At 43.9% G+C, this 19,768-nt stretch overlaps 1 protein-coding gene across 3 annotated transcripts in view; it reads right to left on the bottom strand.

The window, feature by feature from the left end:
- SAFB2 (scaffold attachment factor B2) overlaps window positions 1-19,768 on the bottom strand; it is a 34,795-nt gene that overhangs the window by 14,246 nt on the left and 781 nt on the right. The window contains exons 2-11 of one of the 3 annotated variants that reach the window (XM_021084025.2): window positions 18,967-19,054; window positions 15,147-15,211; window positions 14,858-15,061; window positions 12,001-12,063; window positions 10,922-10,952; window positions 9,492-10,002; window positions 9,013-9,062; window positions 8,375-8,475; window positions 3,304-3,453; window positions 3,103-3,215 (exon numbers count right to left, since the gene is read on the bottom strand). In XM_021084025.2, the coding sequence (XP_020939684.1) occupies window positions 3,103-3,215; window positions 3,304-3,453; window positions 8,375-8,475; window positions 9,013-9,062; window positions 9,492-10,002; window positions 10,922-10,952; window positions 12,001-12,063; window positions 14,858-15,061; window positions 15,147-15,211; window positions 18,967-19,054 (1,376 nt within the window). The remainder of the gene's footprint in view (window positions 1-3,102; window positions 3,216-3,303; window positions 3,454-8,374; window positions 8,476-9,012; window positions 9,063-9,491; window positions 10,003-10,921; window positions 10,953-12,000; window positions 12,064-14,857; window positions 15,062-15,146; window positions 15,212-18,966; window positions 19,055-19,768) is intronic. The other 2 variants (XM_085013160.1, XM_021084026.2) reach the window with 2 other exon arrangements.

Below are 19,768 nucleotides of genomic sequence, written 5' to 3'. Positions count from 1 at the left end.
GCCTTCTCCCTCCCAGCAGACCTAAAAAGACGTCTTGAAAGGAGACGCCCCCTACTTGTTCCATACTCACGTGGCACCTCTGTGTTAGACACAAAGGACCTTCCTGATAACACTAAGTTAAAAGGCAATTTCTAAAAAATACATGTGTAGGCAAGAGTAGAGAGATACACACCGAAAACTGTCAGTCCTGCGTTGTGGGATTATACCTGACATACGTGTGTGCTTGCTTTTTTTTCCCCCTTGGCTGTGCCCACAGCATATGGAAATTCCTGGGCTAGGGGCTGAAGGCACACCACAGCAGCGACCCGAGCTGCTGCAGTGACAACACTTGATCCTTAATCTGCTGCGCCACAAGGGAACACCTTTGTGTGCTTTTGAAATGGCAATTACATAAAAACCACGATTCATCCAAGATAGCAAAAGGAAGCCAGCACCTTGGAAAAGTTTCTCTATTTCACTTAGGCTGACGACCAAACTAGAAATTCTTCAAATGAAAGGTCAGTGAGTGTGTTCACTGAAGGAGAGAACAAAGTTAAAAACACTTAGCCCCCTAGGCAAACCATGAAGCAGTTTGGTTTCAAAATCCTTAGGCTCATCACCCAATTAAGCAGCCCTGCACCAGAGGGCAGGCCTCTCATCCCTAACTCACCTGGGGCCAGGCACTGCTCCTTTCTAGCTGTCTCTCCTTCCACAGAGCACAGAGCTCATAGCATTGTTCCGGGGACTCTGGAAACCGCCCAACACACGCTAACTAGTAATTTTACACCCCCTTCCTTTTCCCATAAGCATGTCTCAGTTTTGTGATTAGAAAAACCTACGAATGAAATGCATCTTGAGACATCAAGAATACCAAGAACGGAGTTCTCTCGTGGTACAGCCAGTCAAGGATCCGACATTGTAACTGCTGTGGCTTGGGCTGTTGCCATGGTGTGGGTTCAATCCCTGGTCCAGGAATTTCCATATGCTGTGGGCATAGCCAATAAAAAGAGCAAGAGAGAATGGCAAGAACTCCCAACAGTTCCCTGTGTTCTGCCACTAAGGGTTTTTAGCACTACTGATAGAATTTGTCTCTTCAGAGAAGAAGCTAATAAAACCATAATCTCACCCAAAAATATAAGAAAGCTAATCTGACATTCATTTCTCACAGGTTTACAAATTCCACTCTGGCCCTGATGACGATAGACAAGTACATCTTTATTTTTAATTTCTGGCTATGCCTGCTGCATGCAGAAGTTCCCAGACCAGGAATTAAACCCACACCACAGCAGCAACCCAAGCCACCACAGTGACAACATCGGAACCTTAACCCACTGCACCACAAGGGAACTCCGAAATTACATCTTTAAAAAAGTTTAACTTATGAGTACTATGATGCCCACAGATATGTTACTTAACTATAAATTCTCTTTTTTTTTTTCAGCCATACCCGCGGCATGAGGAAGTTCCTGGCCCAGGGATCAAACCCGTGCCACATCAGTGATGTCAGGTCCTTAATCCACTGGGCCACTGGGGAACCCCTAAATTGTCTTATATTAAAAAAAAAAAAAAAAAAAAAAAAACCTGGACAACAAAATTACCATTAACACTGACATTCTCATCAAAGGGTTCTATTTTTTAGCGTATAAGTGGACCTAGAAATGAAAACAAGTTATGCTGAGAATATAAATTTAAGGTACTCAGCATTCTGAGAATGAAACCCTATCAAGAATTTCACCAAAGCCTACCTCCTCAAAAAGACAAACCTATAGTTTCAATAAAATTATCAATAGGGAATGCCTGCTTTGAAAGACCTGTCCCCATTTTCATCCTGATTAAAGATATATATTACCACCTTTATAAAAACAGTATAGCCAACCTGTGGTTCCCATACTACTGTGCCAAGGTACACCAGGAGAGCTGAACCCACGAGTGCCCTGGGATATTTTAAATTTCTGAGAGAAAAACACAGAAATACTTGATATCTGTCAAACAAACACTGCATGGACTACTAGCTTGAGATCCCTTGTTTCAAGACTAGGTCAGGCTACATTACTCTGGATGATGCTGTATCTTTGCAAAGCTGGGATTCTGCAGCTGCTATGGGGAAAAGCAGGAACTACACAAAAATCAGTCTGGAGCAGGAAATGATTCCAAGGTTTAAAAGGCCTGCCAGGGCTCAGAATGTCAAGAAAGAAGTAAGAATACAGCCGATTCTTGAACAACATGGGGATTAGGGGTGCTGACCCTCCAGTAAAAAAAGCCACATGTTACTTTTTAATTGGCCCTTCCTTTTTTGGTGGGGGGAGGTCTTTTTAGTGCTACACCAGTGGCATATAGAAGTTCCCAGGCCAGGGGTCCGACTGGAGCTGTAGCCGCTGGCCTACACCACAACCACAGCAACACCAGATCTGAGCCACATCTGCAACCTACACTATGGCTCAAGGCAACCCTGGATCCTTAACCCACTGATCGAGGCCAGGGATCGAACCTGCGTCCTCATGGTTATTAGTCAAATTGTTTCCGCTGGAGTTTCCATCGTGGTGCAGTGGTTAACAAATCCGACTAGGAACCATGAAGTTACGGGTTTGATCCCTGAACTCACTCAGTGGGTACGGCATTGCTGTGAGCTGTAGTGTAGGTCGCAGACATGGCTCGGATCCCACGTTGCTGTGGCTCTGGCCTAGGCCAGTGGCTACAGCTCTGATTCGACCCCTAGCCTGGGAACCTCCATATGCTGTGGGTGTGGCCTTAAAAGACAATAAATAAATAAATGTTTCCGCTGAGTCTCAAAGGGAACTCCTAATTGGCTGTTTCTAGTCAAGGCTCTTATCTGTGGGCTTCACCATCTCTGGGTACTGAAGTACTTGCTATGTACTACTGAAAAAACTCATGTAAGTGGACCTACACAGTACAAACCAAGGACATATTAGTCTTTCATTCCGTGTTATTTAACAAACTAACTTGTTTGGATATAAGTGGCAGCAAGATACAAAAACCACCTGAGATTTAAATAAGGAGCTGGTGAGGCTGTCTATGGAAAGGACACATGCTAATTTCATGAGTGATCCTGTGGCTGCCCACCTGCCCTCCTCCCAAGAGAAAGATTTTTAAAAAGCACTTTACTTGTCGATTTTGATCTCCACAGAATGATGTCTGTCAACATTGGACAATTTTTCCTTCTTCACTTCACATTCTTTTCTGTCAGATAGCTTTTTCCCAGCAGGTTCATTTTTGGCCTAAAATACAACAAAGATAAAATGGCTCAGGGACTAGGTCTTCTGATCTATGAGCTCTGTTGAGTAACAGCGCCAAAAACGGCCTCACCTTCTCTACAGAGATCATTCTTCCATGCAGCTCAGTTCTGTGAAGATGGCTGATACATTTTGTAGCCTCGTCGGATGTCGACATGGTGACAAATCCGTAGCACCGAGCCCCAGGGCTGCGGGCATTGGTCACCACTTTGGCCCCAACAACCTTCATGAGAAAGGACACTCTTATTTTCTCATATAAATAACCATACTTTGTGTCAAAAATTATGAGCAGTTAATTCAGCATCAGAATCATTTCTACTTATTTTTACTTCTCTGGAAATTGCTGCTTCTCATAACTATTAAAGTGGTTTTAATTAATCCTTACATTATCAAAATATAACTGCTTTTGATACAAAACCAGAGTGACACAATACAAACAAGAAAAGCTAAAGACAGGTAAACTTCACGAACCACAACTTGTTAAATTCCAATTCCAATTCCACTGTACCCATGGAAAGCTGCAGGGATACTGACTGCGAAGTACACTCCAATTTGTAGGCCCAGGCTGAGAACAGCTCTGCTACAGATGCAGGATGCAGAGAGGGCTTCTGCTTCCAGTAAGAATGCAGCATTTACCCTCCTGCCAGCTGAAACTAAAAACCTGGAGGAAACGTGGGCAACAAGGATTTGCAGACATAGCACAGGACAGTGACCCCTATAAGTGGGGAACACATGAGGCATGTCTCCTACGACTGCTTTGGCCCACTGCTCACAAGTTGCAGGCCAGGGGAAGAGGAGGAAGTGGGTGAGCAGGTGGTAGGAGCCCTAAGCTGAGCAGATAGAGCTTGGAGTCTGAGGAGATGGAAGACAGTGAGCAAGCAGAGGAGAGGGCCACACAGGGCAATCCTAAGAGGGCTACCTCCAACTACGCACTTGTGTGAGGTGTCCACCCAGGCTAGGAAGAGACCCACTGGTAAGGGGTAGAGGGACCAATCCCCAGAGCTCACTCAGGACCACAGATGGTTCACTGCTCACAGAGTGAATCTACCAGCTGGACTGGAAGAGCCTGTAACTGCCAGGCGCATCGGGCTGAGGACTCAGAAGGGTACCGCCTCAGGAGTAGACAAAGCAGCCCTGAGCTAAAGGCTGCCCTGGACTAAGGAAGCCTAACAACAGACCTCAGAAGGAGCTGGTAACTGAACTGCATCCCAGGAAAAGCTCAAATGCATTTACAGAGATACAGGAGGAACCAGCACCCAATAAGATAAAAGTCATACCACCTGGCATCCCATCAAAAACAGTGAGGTAGCCAAGAAGGAGGAAAATATGGTTCTGATGAAGAAAAAGAAAAAGTCAATGGAAATGACACAATGATAAGATTAGTGGGCAAGGAGAGCCATATTCTATACGTTCAAGAAGGCAAAGCAACAACTGAGCATGTCAGGTAAGCATCTGGAAAATATTTATACCCAAATCAGGAATTTCTGCTGTGGCACAATGGGTTGAGAATCCAGTTGCAGTGGGCTGGGTTGCTGCAGAGCACAGGTTTGATCCTCGGTCCAGAGTAGTGGGTTAAAGGACCTGTATTGCCACAGCTGCAGCTCAGATTCAATCCCTGGTCCAGGAATTTCCATATACCTCAGATGTAGCCATTAAAGAAACAAAAACAACAGCAACAAGAACCCAATTTCTGGAAAGACTACACTAGATGAAACTGACAGCCAGATGCTAGAGAAGGGAAAAATTAGGGAACTTGAAGACACAGTAAGAGAAAACATTAAAAATGAAACTAAAAAAAAAAAACTGAGAAAAAAGGTAGAAAAATCAAAATGAACCAGAGCAATAGTGTCATGTGGGACAGCTTGCAGAGTCTTCACAGGCAAGAAGCACAGGAAAAAACTTAGCAAATGAAACCAAAGCACATCAGCAGTAAACAGCTCCAAACCAGTGGTAAGGAGAAAATCTTGAAGGCAGCTACAGTAAGATAAAACACATTGCACACTAAAAAGCAAAGATGGAAAAGAAACAACAGCCAGCTGGCTGGAAAGAATGGAAGCCAGAAGGGGCAGAGTAAACAGTGCCATCTAGGAGAAAACCAGCCAACTTTTAACTCTATACCCAGCAGAACAAAGGGAAGAGAACAACTTTTTCAAACATACAAAAGCTGCAGGAATTCATCGTCAACAACTTTGCACTATAAGATACGCTTAAGGAAGAAGGTGAATGATATTTGGGGGGGAACTTGGATATACAAAAGGAAAAGGAAAAAAAAAAGCACCCAAAGTGGTAAACACACATGGGTAACTCAAATCCCATGGCTTGGAGTTCCCGTTGTGGCGCAGTGGTTAACGAATCCAACTAGGAACCATGCGGTTGTGAGTTCAATCCCTGGCCTTGCTCAGTGGGTTGAGGACCCAGCGTTGCTGTGAGCTGTGGTGAAGGTTGCAGACCAGCTCGGATCCTACATTGATGTGGCTCTGCCGTAGGCCGGTGGCTACAGCTCCAATTAGACCCCTAGCCTGGGAACCTCCATATGCCACGGGAGCAGCCCTAGAAAAGGCAAAAAGACAAAAACAAACAAACAAACAAACAAAAAAAAAACCCATGGCTTTTTTTTTTAAAAAACAAAACCAGATAAGCAATGAGATCCTGCTGTATAGCACAGGGAACGATATCTAATCACTTGCGAAGAAACATGATGGAGGATAATGTGAAAAAAAGAATGCATTTAAGTGTGTCACTGGGTCGCTTTGCTGTACAGCAGATACTGACAGAACACTGTAAACTAACTATAATTTAAAAAAAAACCCAAAACCAAAACACACAAAAGTCAATACTGCACTGTGTACTTTATTTAACAGAAATAAAGTATAGGTAACATCACAAAGGCTGGGAGGGGGAAATGGCAGTGTGCTGCAGTAAAGTTCTTAAACTATCCAGGAACTGGTATAAAATCAATGGGAGGAGTTCCTGAAGTGGCTCAGTGGTTAACGAACCCAAGTAGTATCCATGAGGATGCAGGTTCAATCCCTGGCCTTGCTCAGTGGGTTAAGGATCCAGGGTTGCGTGAACTGTGCTGTAGGTCACAGACGTGGCTTGAATCCCGTGTTGCTGTGGCTGTGGCGTAGGCCGGTGGCTATAGCTCTGATTAGACCCCTAGGCTGAGAACCTTCATATGCCAAGGGTGTGGCCCTAAAAAGACAAAAACAAAAAAAAAATCACTGGGAGACAGTACATGATAAATCATAAAATACCTCAAGACAAATGAAACAAAGTACCAAACCAGAAACATAAAGAAACTTATGAGATGTGACAAAAGCAGTACTTAGAAGTTCATAGTGGTAAGTGCCTACATAAGGAACAAGAAAAATCTTCAATAAATAACCTAACTTTATACCCCAAGGAACTAGAATTAAACAATTAAACTAGTTGTATATAGTAAATATAACTAATAAACCACAAATCTTAATACACAGAGCAGAATCAAGCAGATAAACAGAAGGAATCCAAGAAGAGACAGATACAAAACACAGAGCAAGACCACAGAATTAACCCCCCTCCCATACCAAAGCTCATTTTGAATGTAAACCTTCCTGTAGGACATTCAAAGTGAAGCTCGGGACATACAAAAGAGCCTGAGACACAGGAGCCCTGGGTTCCAGCTCTGACCACCTCTTGACACAGTAGTCAACATGAACAAGCCTTCTCTTCTCTCTGGAGATGGGGAGGGGATCCATGCTCCTGAGGGTCCCAGTAGACCCCAACATTTCCACCCACGGGGATGGAAAAGCACTGCTCTGCTGGAAGAAAGCCCTGATCTATCCAAAGTACCCCATACCAGGGCGAAGGTAACAGAGTCTCTGCGGAGTGACCAGATGTCAATTCTTAAGTGAGATGAAACTCTGCCCTCTTCCCTCTCCTCAAGGTAAGGAGGCTAAGCCAAACATGGGGTCAAGTGCCCTTTTCATCAAACTATCCCTGCAAGGGCCTCAATTCTGATAACAGAAAAAACCAAATGAGAACAGATTCCACAAAAAGCTCAGAGACCCTTGTCTGTGCCCCCTCCCCCACTTCCTGTCCTCTGCCCTCAAGCTCCTCACAGCAACCTTTGTCAGTTCATCCAACTGCAGAGTCTTTTCCCCACCACAAGGCCTTCCTAAGTCCTGCTGCTTTGGTCCAGAGCTGAGCTCTGAAGGCCAGGCCAGGTCTAACCACTCAGCCCTCAGCCTAAACATCACTTCCTCAGCTACGTTTGCTGAACCCACCTCCCAAATCTAAATTAGGTCCTTCTACTGTACACTAATGGCACATTGTAATTTTCCTTAAGGTAAACTTACAACACATTGTATGTATTTATTTCTTAAATGACTTTCCACCAGATGTAAGATTCACGATGGTAGTGTCTTTCCAGCTTTACAATCAGTGACTGATTCTAAGTGAGTGAGTGAACAGGTTTTGGCTTAAGAGTGTTCTATGTCCTTTGGAATGCTTTTTCTGTCCCTAACCCACTCACAAACACCCAATCAAGTGACAAAGATCTAAGCAGAGGGATGACCTGGGCAGCCAGGATGACACAGCTGCCGAGCCTCTGCCTGGAATCCCGGTGAGCAGTACTATACCTATTCCTCCCACAGGCCCCCAGACCAAGGCAGGTGCCATGGCTTCCCATGAGACTACTTCACCTCCCAAATGTTCCTCCGAAGGCTTCTGAACAATTTTCCTCCTGCCCTGTGACCAGCACGTTACTAGGTTTATTTAAGCCATTATCCTGTTCCAGTTCTTAGACTACATCCTTAAGATGACAGCAGACACATGGAAGTCAACTGCTGACTTACTGTTAAAAAGCCCTCAAAACTGAGCATGCCAGCTTTAAGTCTTTGTTCCAAATGATAGTTTCAAGAAGTTATAACAGCCAGGACATTAAGACTATTGTTTTTATACATCTTTTCTGAGCAATGTTCTTGAGGTATTTGCTCTGCCTATCACCTACTCCCAACCAGGAAACAGAGCTTACTATCCACAACTGGTTAGGCTTTTTCCTCCTTGGAGTTTTTCTTCTTTTTTTTAATGTTTATTTTCCCCCAACCAGAAATAAGAACCGGTAAAATTAACAAAGTGAGAATTAGGTTTCTAAACTTGCATACCTTTCCATATTTGCTGAATAGGTTCTTCAGATCTGTCGCTCGAGTTGTGGAAGACAGTCCACTGACCCACAGGTTCCTTCCGGAACTGCTGCTGATGCGACCTGGAGCAGGAAGGAGAAGATTATGCTTTGCCTCAAGGCATAACAGTAAGGAAGGACCATGCCTAAGACAGCAGCCCTCTCTTACACCCTAACTAAATCCAATCTTGACTTCTCTGATTTAAGAATTTAATCACTGCCAACACTCTGGACAGAAAATGAGAAATCTGGATCACAGAAAATAAGTTTTCTTACTTGAGGAATAATCACATCCATATCAGTTACAAATTCAAATGTCTTTCAAAGATCAGCTCTCAATTAACAGAACAATTTCTAATATTCCATTATTCAACGGGTAGAAAGATTCCTGTCCTATAACAGGACTTTCACTATTCCAGAAATGACAATCCCAACAAAGACATAAAATACTGAAGCTCGACAACATTTAAAACTGTCTTTCAGGATATCATTAAATGATAGATTCCACTAATCCATATAAAACCAAATATTGGATCCAAAATGTGGATACCTGCAGGCCCCTCCCTCCCCAAATAAGGGATCCATAGGTAGCTAGCACCTGCCACATAAGCTAATTCATACCTTTTTCATCTTTAATGATTGGCTTTATATCTTTTTCTTCCTTAAAAGAGCTAGAGACAAAAGTTAATGTTACTCATACAGGAAAAAAACGAAAGAACTAAATCAAAAGTATGGTATGTGCTAAAACTGAATACCTACCAGAAAATTAGTCTGAAACAGAATTTTAACAGGCACCTTTACAAGCTTATATTGGAAATCTGACCCCCAAAATACAATGTCAGATTCTTAAAAGTCAATTCGATTTAGCTGAAGATGATAACACTTAACAATTTAAGACCACAACCATAGTAGGTTGAGAAAAACAAAAGGAATTGAAATCACCCATTAAAAATACACAAAGAGAAATAAAACATTCTTTAGAAGTAAACTACAATTGCATCAGTCTGGCTGGCCAATTGCAGAAAAAACAGCTTATGTGTGTCATTAAACGACCAATGAAAAGGAGATAGCGTCTGGTCTAAAACTGAGAAAAAACAAACCTCATTTTCTGATCAGCGCCCTCACTGGCTGAGGACTCTTTAGGAGCCGGAGGGACTTCATTACAAGCTTCAAAAGCAAACTTCTTCACGTCTTCTTTGCTATCCCTGGGCTCTGGGCTTGAGGCTTCCGGGGGCGCTTCCGCGGCCTCCTCGCTACAGGCTTCCGCGTGCTCTGAGGCTTTACTACTCTGCTCAACTGGCTTCTCTAGCCCTACAGGCTCACAGTCCGTCCTCTCGCCATCGCCTGTCTGCTCCACGGGCTCCCTTTTCACTACCGCTAACAGGGTGTCTGCCTTGCTCGACTGAGCTTGTGCTGTTGACTCGCTGGCCAAATCTAAATCACCCTCCTCCGGATGGGCGCTGCCAAAAAGGTCCTCTTCCTCCGCAAGCTTTCTGTCTGGCCCCACGCTACTTGTATCCTGTGCAAATGGCTGCTCCAGCTCGGAACCTTCTTCTTTTACTGGCTCAGATTTACAAGTTTCCCCCAAAATGTCGAGTATTTTCTCATTTTCTACGGATTTAACAGGAATAGAATGGCACAAGGTTTAATTACCAGGGAAATAAAGCAATCACAAATGCGGAACTGGCACGGCTGCCACACTAACACGAAGAGAACTGCTAGCTACACAGAGATTGGAAAACCCGCGGGTACACAAACTTACACTGGTTACACTACCTGCGCTCCAACCGACTGCTAGAGTAAGCCTCTACGCTACATGGAAGAGAAAAGGCCCCCACAGATTTTAAACACCTACAACCACGTGGTTGCTTCAACAGTCTTCTTCATGTGTTTCTGTTCAAGTCTGGGTCTTCAGCTTATTTTTCCAACGTCCAAGGTGCTGAATCGAATGCAATCACCATTCACTGAACGGCTCAATTTCCAAATTTCTTTGCAATTCTTTTAACAGTAAAGTCCAATAGGAAAAGCAGACACTCTTCCGCCAGCAGGAGATAAACGCAGTCCAGAAGGGGAACAATAAGTTGGAAATTTTCATGAAGAAACTCTGTTTCCTCTTCTGGAATCCAGTCACTTCTTAGGTTGTAAGTGCCCTGACCACTGCTTTATCCTGCCTTAACTGCATTAATCAAAATGACTGCAGCAAATATCACAAGATCTGTTTCATGTGTAGAAACACATGGAAGAATCACGAAGGAGTGGGGGAAATTACTTATATGCCACTCTGTGTGGTTAGAGAGATGAAAATAATCACTACATCTCACAAATATATTTGACCTCCAGAAACCAGAACAGCATTTCCACAGATCTGGTGATACGAATGGGTTTCCAATCTCTGATCCTTGTACGATCTGGATTGTCCACCATTAAAATAATTTACAAGACCATAACACAGCTTAAAATATATACACAGCTTGAAAAAAAGAGCGAGAAAACTTTCAAACCATAACTGTCGTGTTTCTCTTATCAGTACCTGGCTCCAATAGAGGCTGTTCTTCAATATCCTATTGAAAGAAAAAAGAAGACAAAGAAAATTCACAAAGACTTTAAAAATTGGGCAGATTCCCCTAACAGATACAACTTTCAATCACATATGAATAAATCCTTGCTCCAAACAAGATTCTCCATTCAAAACAATGTATTGCAATCTAGGGAGTTCTCTTGTGGTGCAGCAGGTAAGGATCCAGTGTTTTCACTGCAGCAGCTGGGACTGCTACTGTGGTGGTGCCAACTGGATCCCTGGCCTGGGAACTTCCACATGCCATGGGTGCAGCCAAAAACAAACAAACAAACAAAAAGCCCCAATGCATTCCATTCTACAAAAGTTCAATGAAGAAAAGCTCATTTTGTTGGTTTTGCCCCAACAGAAGCCTACTGGTAGCAATAATACTGCCTGCAATTCCCCTCTTGGCATTGGTTGACTAATGACCTCCATAGCTGGCAAACACTTCCACAATCAAGACAGGTCACAAAGATGGCCACTGCTTTACACATGACTTGCGAAAAATGTATTTCTCTCGACATAGAACTGTTCTTTATAACTGGAACCTGAAAGCAAACCCCGTTTCTCCACCCTGCTCCATACCTCACCTCTCCCTGACCCATCCCTGTACTGAACACAATGGCTCATGGACTTTGGTAGTAAAGGCCCACCCTGCATTCTCCAGCCCTACAACAAGCCACTCTCTCTTCTGTCCCAAAGTTTTCTTTCCCCCTTCACCCAGCTAACTGACTCATCTGACCTCAATTCAAATTGCACTTCCTCTGGGAAGCCTTTCAGTGCTTTTACAGCCCAAGTGCCTGAACTTCTCCCCCATCGAACTTCTCTTCAATTCTAGTTATACTTTCTTTGGTCAAGAACACCACAGCCCCTAGGCTATAAAACCTATTGCTGACTAGTTTGGCTCAACTTCCTATCCCATCAGACAGTTTAGGAGTGATGCTCAATGATTGGTTTTTTTACATACAGGCACACACACACATTCTTTTCCATGACAGAAAATTAACCACTCGCATGGTTAATGTCAGCCATGCAGAAGCAGGTGCTTTTACCGGAGGTACTTTGAAGTCCAACGACGAAGCATCCAAAGTGTTCTCAAAACCTTCCCCATCTACCTGTAAGACAAAACACAAGACTACTTTGTGGAGACAGAACTATGAATGCCAAGGCCTTCACCTCACCACCTTCCAGGCCTCCTTGGCTGCTACCACCATCTCCATGCCCCTTGCTGGATTACAGAAGTCCCCCTAATCCCTAATACACTCCAAAAACCCTAACGTCAAATACCTCAGAGAGCACCAGACCCTAAATCCTGTTTTCTCCTATCCTAGCAGGCAGTGTATATAGTGCGGGTACACTGGACAAAGAGATGATTCTTATCTCAGGTAGCATGGCACGAGGTTTCATCTTGCTACTCAGACAGTGTGTAATTTAAAACATACAAATTGTTTTTCATTTAATATTTTTAGACCCTGGTTGACTGCAGGTAACTAAAACCTCAGAAAGCAAAACCATGGCTAAGGAGAGGACTGCTATATTCAGTTTATCACCTGCCTCCCTGCCCATTTCAGGACTAGGTGACAGCAACATCTGACAGTGGCTCGGGGGTTAGCGTTCTGTTGGCACTGGTCAAATGAATGAATGAGCAAATTCACTTCCCAGGCAGCTTCCACACACTAGTGGTTGTCAGCATACACTGTGCAGCCTCAGAACTTCTGAAGCTGAACTCAAAAGGAAAATGAACTCTGCACCCCTCCAATTTCATCTGATAGCAGTAACTGGGCACTTTCTTACAGAGTACTTCATTTAAAACATTTAACTTGACGGTTTACTCCTTTTACTATGCAAAAGAAAAATTTTATCCTACAGATAAATAAAAATTGAAGGCCTTTCACCTTTTTCTTTTTCTTTTTGCTATTTCTTTGGGCCGCTCCCACAGCATATGGAGGTTCCCAGGCTAGGGGTCGAATTGGAGCTGCAGCCCCTGGCCCACGCCAGAGCCAAGCAACGCGGGATCCGAGCCGTGTCTGCAACCTACACCACAGCTCACGGCAACACCGGATTGTTAACCCACTGAGCAAGGGCAGGGACCGAACCTACCACCTCATGGTTCCTAGTCGGATTCGTTAACCACTGCGCCACGACGGGAACTCCCCTTTCACCTTTTCAAGTGAAATATAAAAATTTCCCTTCCTAAATATTTTTTCTTTTTTTCCTTTTCTAGATCTAAAACTTATGACCTGGGAGTTCCCGTTGTGGTACAGCGGAAACAAATCTGACTAGGAGCCATGAGGTTGCAGGTTTGATCCCTGGCCTTGCTCAGTGGGTTAAGGATCTGGCATTGCCATGAGCCATACATAGTGTAGGTCACAGACGTGGCTCAGATCTGGTGTTGCTGTGGCTGTGGTGTAGGCCGGCAGCCACAACTCTGATTAGACCCCTAACCTGGGAACCTCCATAAGCTGCAGCTGCAGCCCTAAAAGAACAAAAAAACCTCAAAAAACATACGAAAGACAAAAAAAAATAAGTAAAACTTATGACCTGGATGTTTCCATTAACCAAAAGGTCGAAGTCCATGCCACGGAAATAATTAACATACACCAGGACAATGATGAAAGAGGACAATTCAAAGCTCAACGCTACCCTAGGCCAAGTTGTGGTGATATCTGGAATTTGTGACTTTTGACCATCAAGGTTTAAAGTTTACTCCTAAAAGGGTACTACCTCCCCTCCCCAGTTTAAAGCTATAATGCCTTAAATAAATGAAACCAAACTAAGGTGGCTGGGTATGTCAAGGCAGTAAGATTAAACTGGCAATTAGTTCTAGGAAGGCCACCACAGAGAGGTCTATGCCAAAAGGCTATGAGTGAAAAACTGGGAAAGCAACACTGGTAATGGAATTAAAGCCGTCTCTGATATACAAGAAAATTAATAGTGGACCCCTTTAATTGGAGAGATTCTTCTGGGGGGACAAATACTTTTCTTCACTGTATTTCACACCTTTTAATATAACTGTCTAAACTTATGCATGGAATACACTTTTTTAAATTTATTTTTTTAGCGGGAGTTCCCGTTGTGGCAGTGGTTAACGAATCTGACTAGGAACCATGAGGTTGCGGGTTCAATCCCTGGCCTTGTTCAGTGGGTTAAGGATCTGGCGTTGCCGTGAGCTGTGGCGTAGGTTGCAGATGTGGCTCAGATCCTGCGTTGCTGTGGCTCTGGCGTAGGCCGGTGGCTACGGCTCCGGTTACACCCCTAGCCTGGGAATTGCCATATGCCACAGGATCGGCCCTAGAAAAGGCAAAAAAGAAAAAAGAAAAAAAAAATTTATTTTTGTAGGGCTGCACCTGCAGCATATGGAGGTTCCCAGGCTAGGGGTTGAATCTGAGCTGTAGCCCCCCGCCTACACCTATGCCACACAGGACCTGAGCCATGTCTGTGACCTACACCACAGCTCATGTTAACGCCAGATCCTTAACCCACTGATCAAGGCCAGGGATCAAACCTGTGTCTTCATGATGCTAGTCAGATTCGTTTCCACTGAGCCATGTCAGGAACTCCCTTTCTATAACTTTTTTACACCTTTTATTTAAAAAAATACTTTTACCAATACCGTCAGTGTTTCATTTTATGACTTATGCTGAGAAAGTATCTCCTATCCAATTATAAAAATATTCTCCAATACTACAGGGAAGGTATCCATTAACAAATATCCGACCTGCGTAGAATTTAAATGGATATGATTTACCCCAAGGTTTAGACATCAGATTAAGTGTTTATTTATGTTGACTGGTGATTTAGCCCCATGTCATCAATCAACCACCAGCATGTTCTGGTACAGATGAAAAGCAAATAAGCACCAAGGAGCCCCATGGTTGCAGCGCGTTGCACCACACCTGTGTTACCTACAGCATGTCCTGTGAACTGAGCAGGGAGCTCCCTTAGTTGCTCGGCCACGTAGTCTTTGCTCTCACAAAGGGACTCGAGAATGCTGTCAGTGCCATCCTCCCCGAAGTCTGGAGCACTGCTATTCTCGACTTCGGTTTCTTCTAACACACTAACATCCATCATGTCAATGTTCTGCAAGCTCTCCAAACTTGCTTCCATATCCTCCTGTAACGAGGAACGAAAGGCGTCAACAACCAGGTGGACTAGGACACGGAGTTCCTGCCGCCTTCTCTGCTGTGACACCACATACCTGTCCATCTCTGGAATCTTCTTCCAAGCCATTGTCTTCTGTGCCTTCCTCCTCCATCTTTTGTCCTAATTACAGAATAATCATGCAATCAGACAACACTCGGGGTTCTGGCCTCATAATCAGTGTACATAGGATCACACACAGTTCAATCTTGGTGCGAACATGGGACAAGGAAGCTAAATATGCCTGTCTTCTATCATGTATAATTTCGTCCCAACAGGAACATGAAAAAAATCTAGATTTCTGCAATCCTATCAAGGTAATCCGACTTTATATCAAATATCCAAGCTTTCAAAACCACTCCAAACTAAGACTAACATCCCCATCAAAAAATGAGCAAAGGATAAAAACAGGCATTTCCCAACAAGTATATTTAAAAATGTAATGCCTAGGAGTTCTCTGGTGGTACAGAGAGAGTGAAGGATCCAGCATTGTCATTACTGTGGCGCTGGTTCATTCCCTGCCTCAAGAACGTCCACATGCTGGGGGTTAGGGGGTGGGGTTCATCCATATAGTACCCAAAGAACGGCAACCTAACATCGTGTGCTGAACTATGGACCTACTCGTTCCCCTAAGCTCTACCCACTGAAAGCAGGTACCCTGCCTTTCATCATTCTTCACCCAGAACTTTTTTTACAAGAGGAAAAAGGCAAATACTAACATAAAGTCGATCTTCACCCTGGGTTTTGTGAACGCCATGGGACTACTGAGAGTTAATATTAGGTATTTCCAATGGAGCTGGAAGGAAAGGAAAAGGAAAACTTCTAGACTCAGAAGGAAAGTGAAATATTTGGGCTCCATATGTATCAAAACCCTTAAAAATGTACACACTCTTTATTCTGGAATTACCCTTAGGACACGCACTAAAATGTCTGACAAGGAATTCAAAACAAAGGTTATTTATCTCATAGAGCACACACAGACTAAACAACCAAAATTGGAAAAAAAACATGGCACACTTTGTTCACGTGGGATGCCAGTATGAGGAGTCAGTGGGGGCATGACGTGTAATTTGGTGATGTTTGGTGACACAGCATTATGACCAGAAGTGCTACTGGCATGTAGTGGATGGTTGGGATGCCGCCCAACAACAGGACTTGTCCTACCACAAAGTACTCCATCCAAATGGGTAAAAGTGCTGAGTTTGCAAAACCCTGTGGCATAGCACACATTTTGCACCTTGAAAAAAATTATGCTTTTAAAGGCTATTTAATAATATGGGAAAATGCCCACAGAACTACCACACAGATCAACTTTTATTAAAAGGCACGTTTTAGGAGTTCCCATGGTGGCACAGCGGAAACGAATCTGACTAGGAACCATGAGGTTGCGTGTTTGATCTCTGGCCTTGCTCTGTAGGTTAAGAATCCGGCGTTGCCGTGAGCTGTGGTGTAGGTCGCAGACACGGCTCGGATCTGGCATTGCTGTGGCTGTGGCTCTGGCGCTGCTGTGGCTGTGGTGTAGGCCAGCAGCTGTAGCTCTGCTAAGACCCCTATCCTGGGAATCTCCATATGCCACACCGTGGATGCAGCCCTAAAAAGACTGAAAAAAAAACAAACAAAAAAAAGCACGTTTACACATGCCAAGTGTTGAAGATGCAGGTGTAAAACACACAGATGAATATGGCTAAGACAATTTATCAACTGTGGTAAAGATGCTGAACAATAAGAGGCACTTTCCTTTCATATACATACTTTATGTTTTCAAAGTATCTAAATCTATCATAATAACCTTTATAATAATTTCTAAAATGAAAAAACTGAAAGAAACCTCAATCTTTGATAAAACATGCCAACTACAATTTCTACACCTTAAGTGCTGCCATTATTGTCAATGATTACTTAAGAAATGTAGTTTTATTACATGTTGGGCACCATGCTCTTTAAATTTTTTAATACTCCCTGCCCACACTAGCAGATTTTTTTTTTTTTTTTTTTTTTTTTTTTTTGTCTTTTTGCCTTTTCTAGGGCCGCTCCCGCAGCACATGGAGGTTCCCAGGCTAGGGGTCAAATCGGAGCTGTAGCCACGGGTCTATGCCAGAGCCACAGCAACGCGGGATCCGAGCTGTGTCTGCAACCTACACTACAACTCACGGCAACGCCTGGATTGTTAATCCACTGAGCAAGGCCAGGGATCAAACCCACAACCTCATGGTTCCTAGTCAGATTCATTAACCACTGTGCCACGACAGCAACTCCCACACTAGCAGATTTATCACGTGGATTTGATGCAAGAATTTGGGGAGTTCTCCGGTGGCCTAGCTGTTAAGGATCCAGCATTGTCACTGCTGTGGCACAGGTTGGATCCCTGGCCTGAATACTAAAAACATAGCAAAAAAAAAAAAAAAGGATTTTGGTTCCACTCCAAAGCTGGCAATCCAAAACTCAAGCTGTACCACCCCCCATTATGCCTAAAGCCAGCATATCCCTTTGAAATACAGTTTAAAAATGTTTGGGGAGTTCCCGTCGTGGCTCAGTGGTTAGCGAACCTGACTAGTATCCATGAGGACACAGGTTTGATCCCTGGCCTCGCTCAGTGGGTTAAAGACTCGGCATTGCTGTGAGCTGTGGTGTAGATCACAGACGAGGCTCAGATCTTGTGTTGCTGTGGCTGTGGTGCAGGCTGGCAGTTATATCTCTGAGGTTGAACTGGAGCTGCAACTGCCGCCCTATGGCACAGCCACTTCAACAATGGATCCGAACTGCATCTGCAACCTATGTCGCAGGTTGAGGCAATGCTAGATCCTTAAGCCACTGAGTGAGGCCAGGGATCAAACTCACCTCCTCACAGAGACAACACTGCGTCCTTAACCTACTGAGACACAATGCAAACTCCTGAACTCAGCACTTCTTAAGATGAATGGACACATACAGCTTTGAGAATTTTTTTGTAGCACCTTTCAAGAGAACAAGTCCATCATATAGAAGTTTCAAATTATACTATCCTTATCACAGTAAATTTTGATAATGAGGACAACATCTAATGAGGTTCCTAAGTTTTATGAAATTAAATACTTCCAAAAATAACTGAACTCAGCCATAAAAAGGAATGAAGTACTGATACGCGTTATATTATAGATAAACTTTAAAAGCAATGCTCTGTAAAAGAAGCCACACACAAAAGCCACATGTTACATGATTCCACTTATATGAAATGACCAGAATAGGCAAATTCTCAGAGACAGAACCTTGACTACATATTGCCAGGGGCTTGGGGGAGAGGGAGATGAGAACGAGCACAGGGGGCTCTTCTTGGGATAACGGAAATGATGTCAATCTAGTGGTGACGGTTGCGTAGCCATGTAAATACTAAAAACCACGGCATTATACACTTTAAACTGGTGAGTTTTACAGCATGTGAATTAAAAAAAAAAAAAATCACGCTGGTAAAATATAGCCTAGGTGCAAATAATCCAACAATCTATTTTGGACTCTAGAGAAGTTGGGTTCTATTTGGTCTCAGGTTGGTGTCATTTTCCTTGATTTGAGACCTATTTTTTGAACCAGGAAGGAAGCCAAGGAGACCAGTTGGGGCAGCTTTAAGAGTGTGCCTTACTCTAGCTCTTTTTTAATCGCAGTGACAAGAGCTGAGATGTTCCTAGTATGTATTTTAATTTAACTTGGCACCTACAGAGCTCTATTTCTCTCAGCACTCTGATGGAACCACATGTTAGGTAGTAGAAAAGTAAGCTAAATGGAGGAAAACGAGGTCCAAAGGAGCTTTTCTGACCTGGGGAGCAGGAAGACTGCTAAAAAACCAGTTCTCTACATTAGTGCTCTGAAGGCAGAGGCCCCAAGCAGCAACAAGTACAAGTGGATACCTTTAAGGCATCTCTTTGTTGTCTTCTTGCTTGTGGCTTCCAAGGCGATGCCAATTTCATCAGGCCCCTGCCCTTCTTCCTTCACAGCCTATTAGGAAGAGACAGATTTTAACATTACTAAAAACTGCAGGGCATGTACTGTTCTCTTTTAAGCAATGACTTCCCTGTGAACAAAGGTGAACCTTTCCTTGCAAAAAACAAGTCTGGTTCTGCTATCTGGGCTGCAAACCCCAAAGGCACAGGATGATCCCAGTACCCCCTAGTTCTTTCTGGGCTCCTCACCCAAAAGACAGACAGTTCAGAAACAGGGTCAATGACAAGTTCCAAAATGACCCCTAACCTCCAAAATGCCTCTGCTCTAAGTCAACAAAGTAACAGGCAGAAAGGCGGCAGGGGCAAAGGGCTGAGGAGCTGGTCAACCCAGCCATCTTTGACCTGAGGTAGAAAAACACCCATCAACCTGGGTAGAGGAGAGGTTAGTGGTTCCACTCAACAAGTATCCCAGTGCCTTCTGGGCCTGGGGAGGCGCGGCGAACCCAGGGAACTCACAAGGTCCTGATCCTCAAGAAGCTAGTTCTGACTTGGGAAATGACAACGCCCCGCCCCAGTTTGTGTCAAGTGCCCCTGAGGTGGGAGCAATAAACACAGGATGGTGCGATATGGAGTCAGGGAAGTGCAGCAGAACTTAGGGAGGCTGGTCGGCGACTCGACATCTCAGACCCCAAAATGACAAGGCGCCAGACAGTTGTTGACCTGGGAGAGGAGCAGTCCGGGGGAAAAGCAAGGGAGGAACAAAGGTCCT

The sequence above is a fragment of the Sus scrofa genome, chromosome 2 (assembly GCF_054392235.1).
Source record: "Sus scrofa isolate SSC_HxYL_T2T_F1_AM1 chromosome 2, Sscrofa_HxYL_maternal_Yorkshire_Landrace_v2.0, whole genome shotgun sequence".
Lineage (NCBI taxonomy): Eukaryota > Metazoa > Chordata > Mammalia > Artiodactyla > Suidae > Sus > Sus scrofa.
This window is presented reverse-complemented; position numbering and strand designations above follow the sequence as displayed.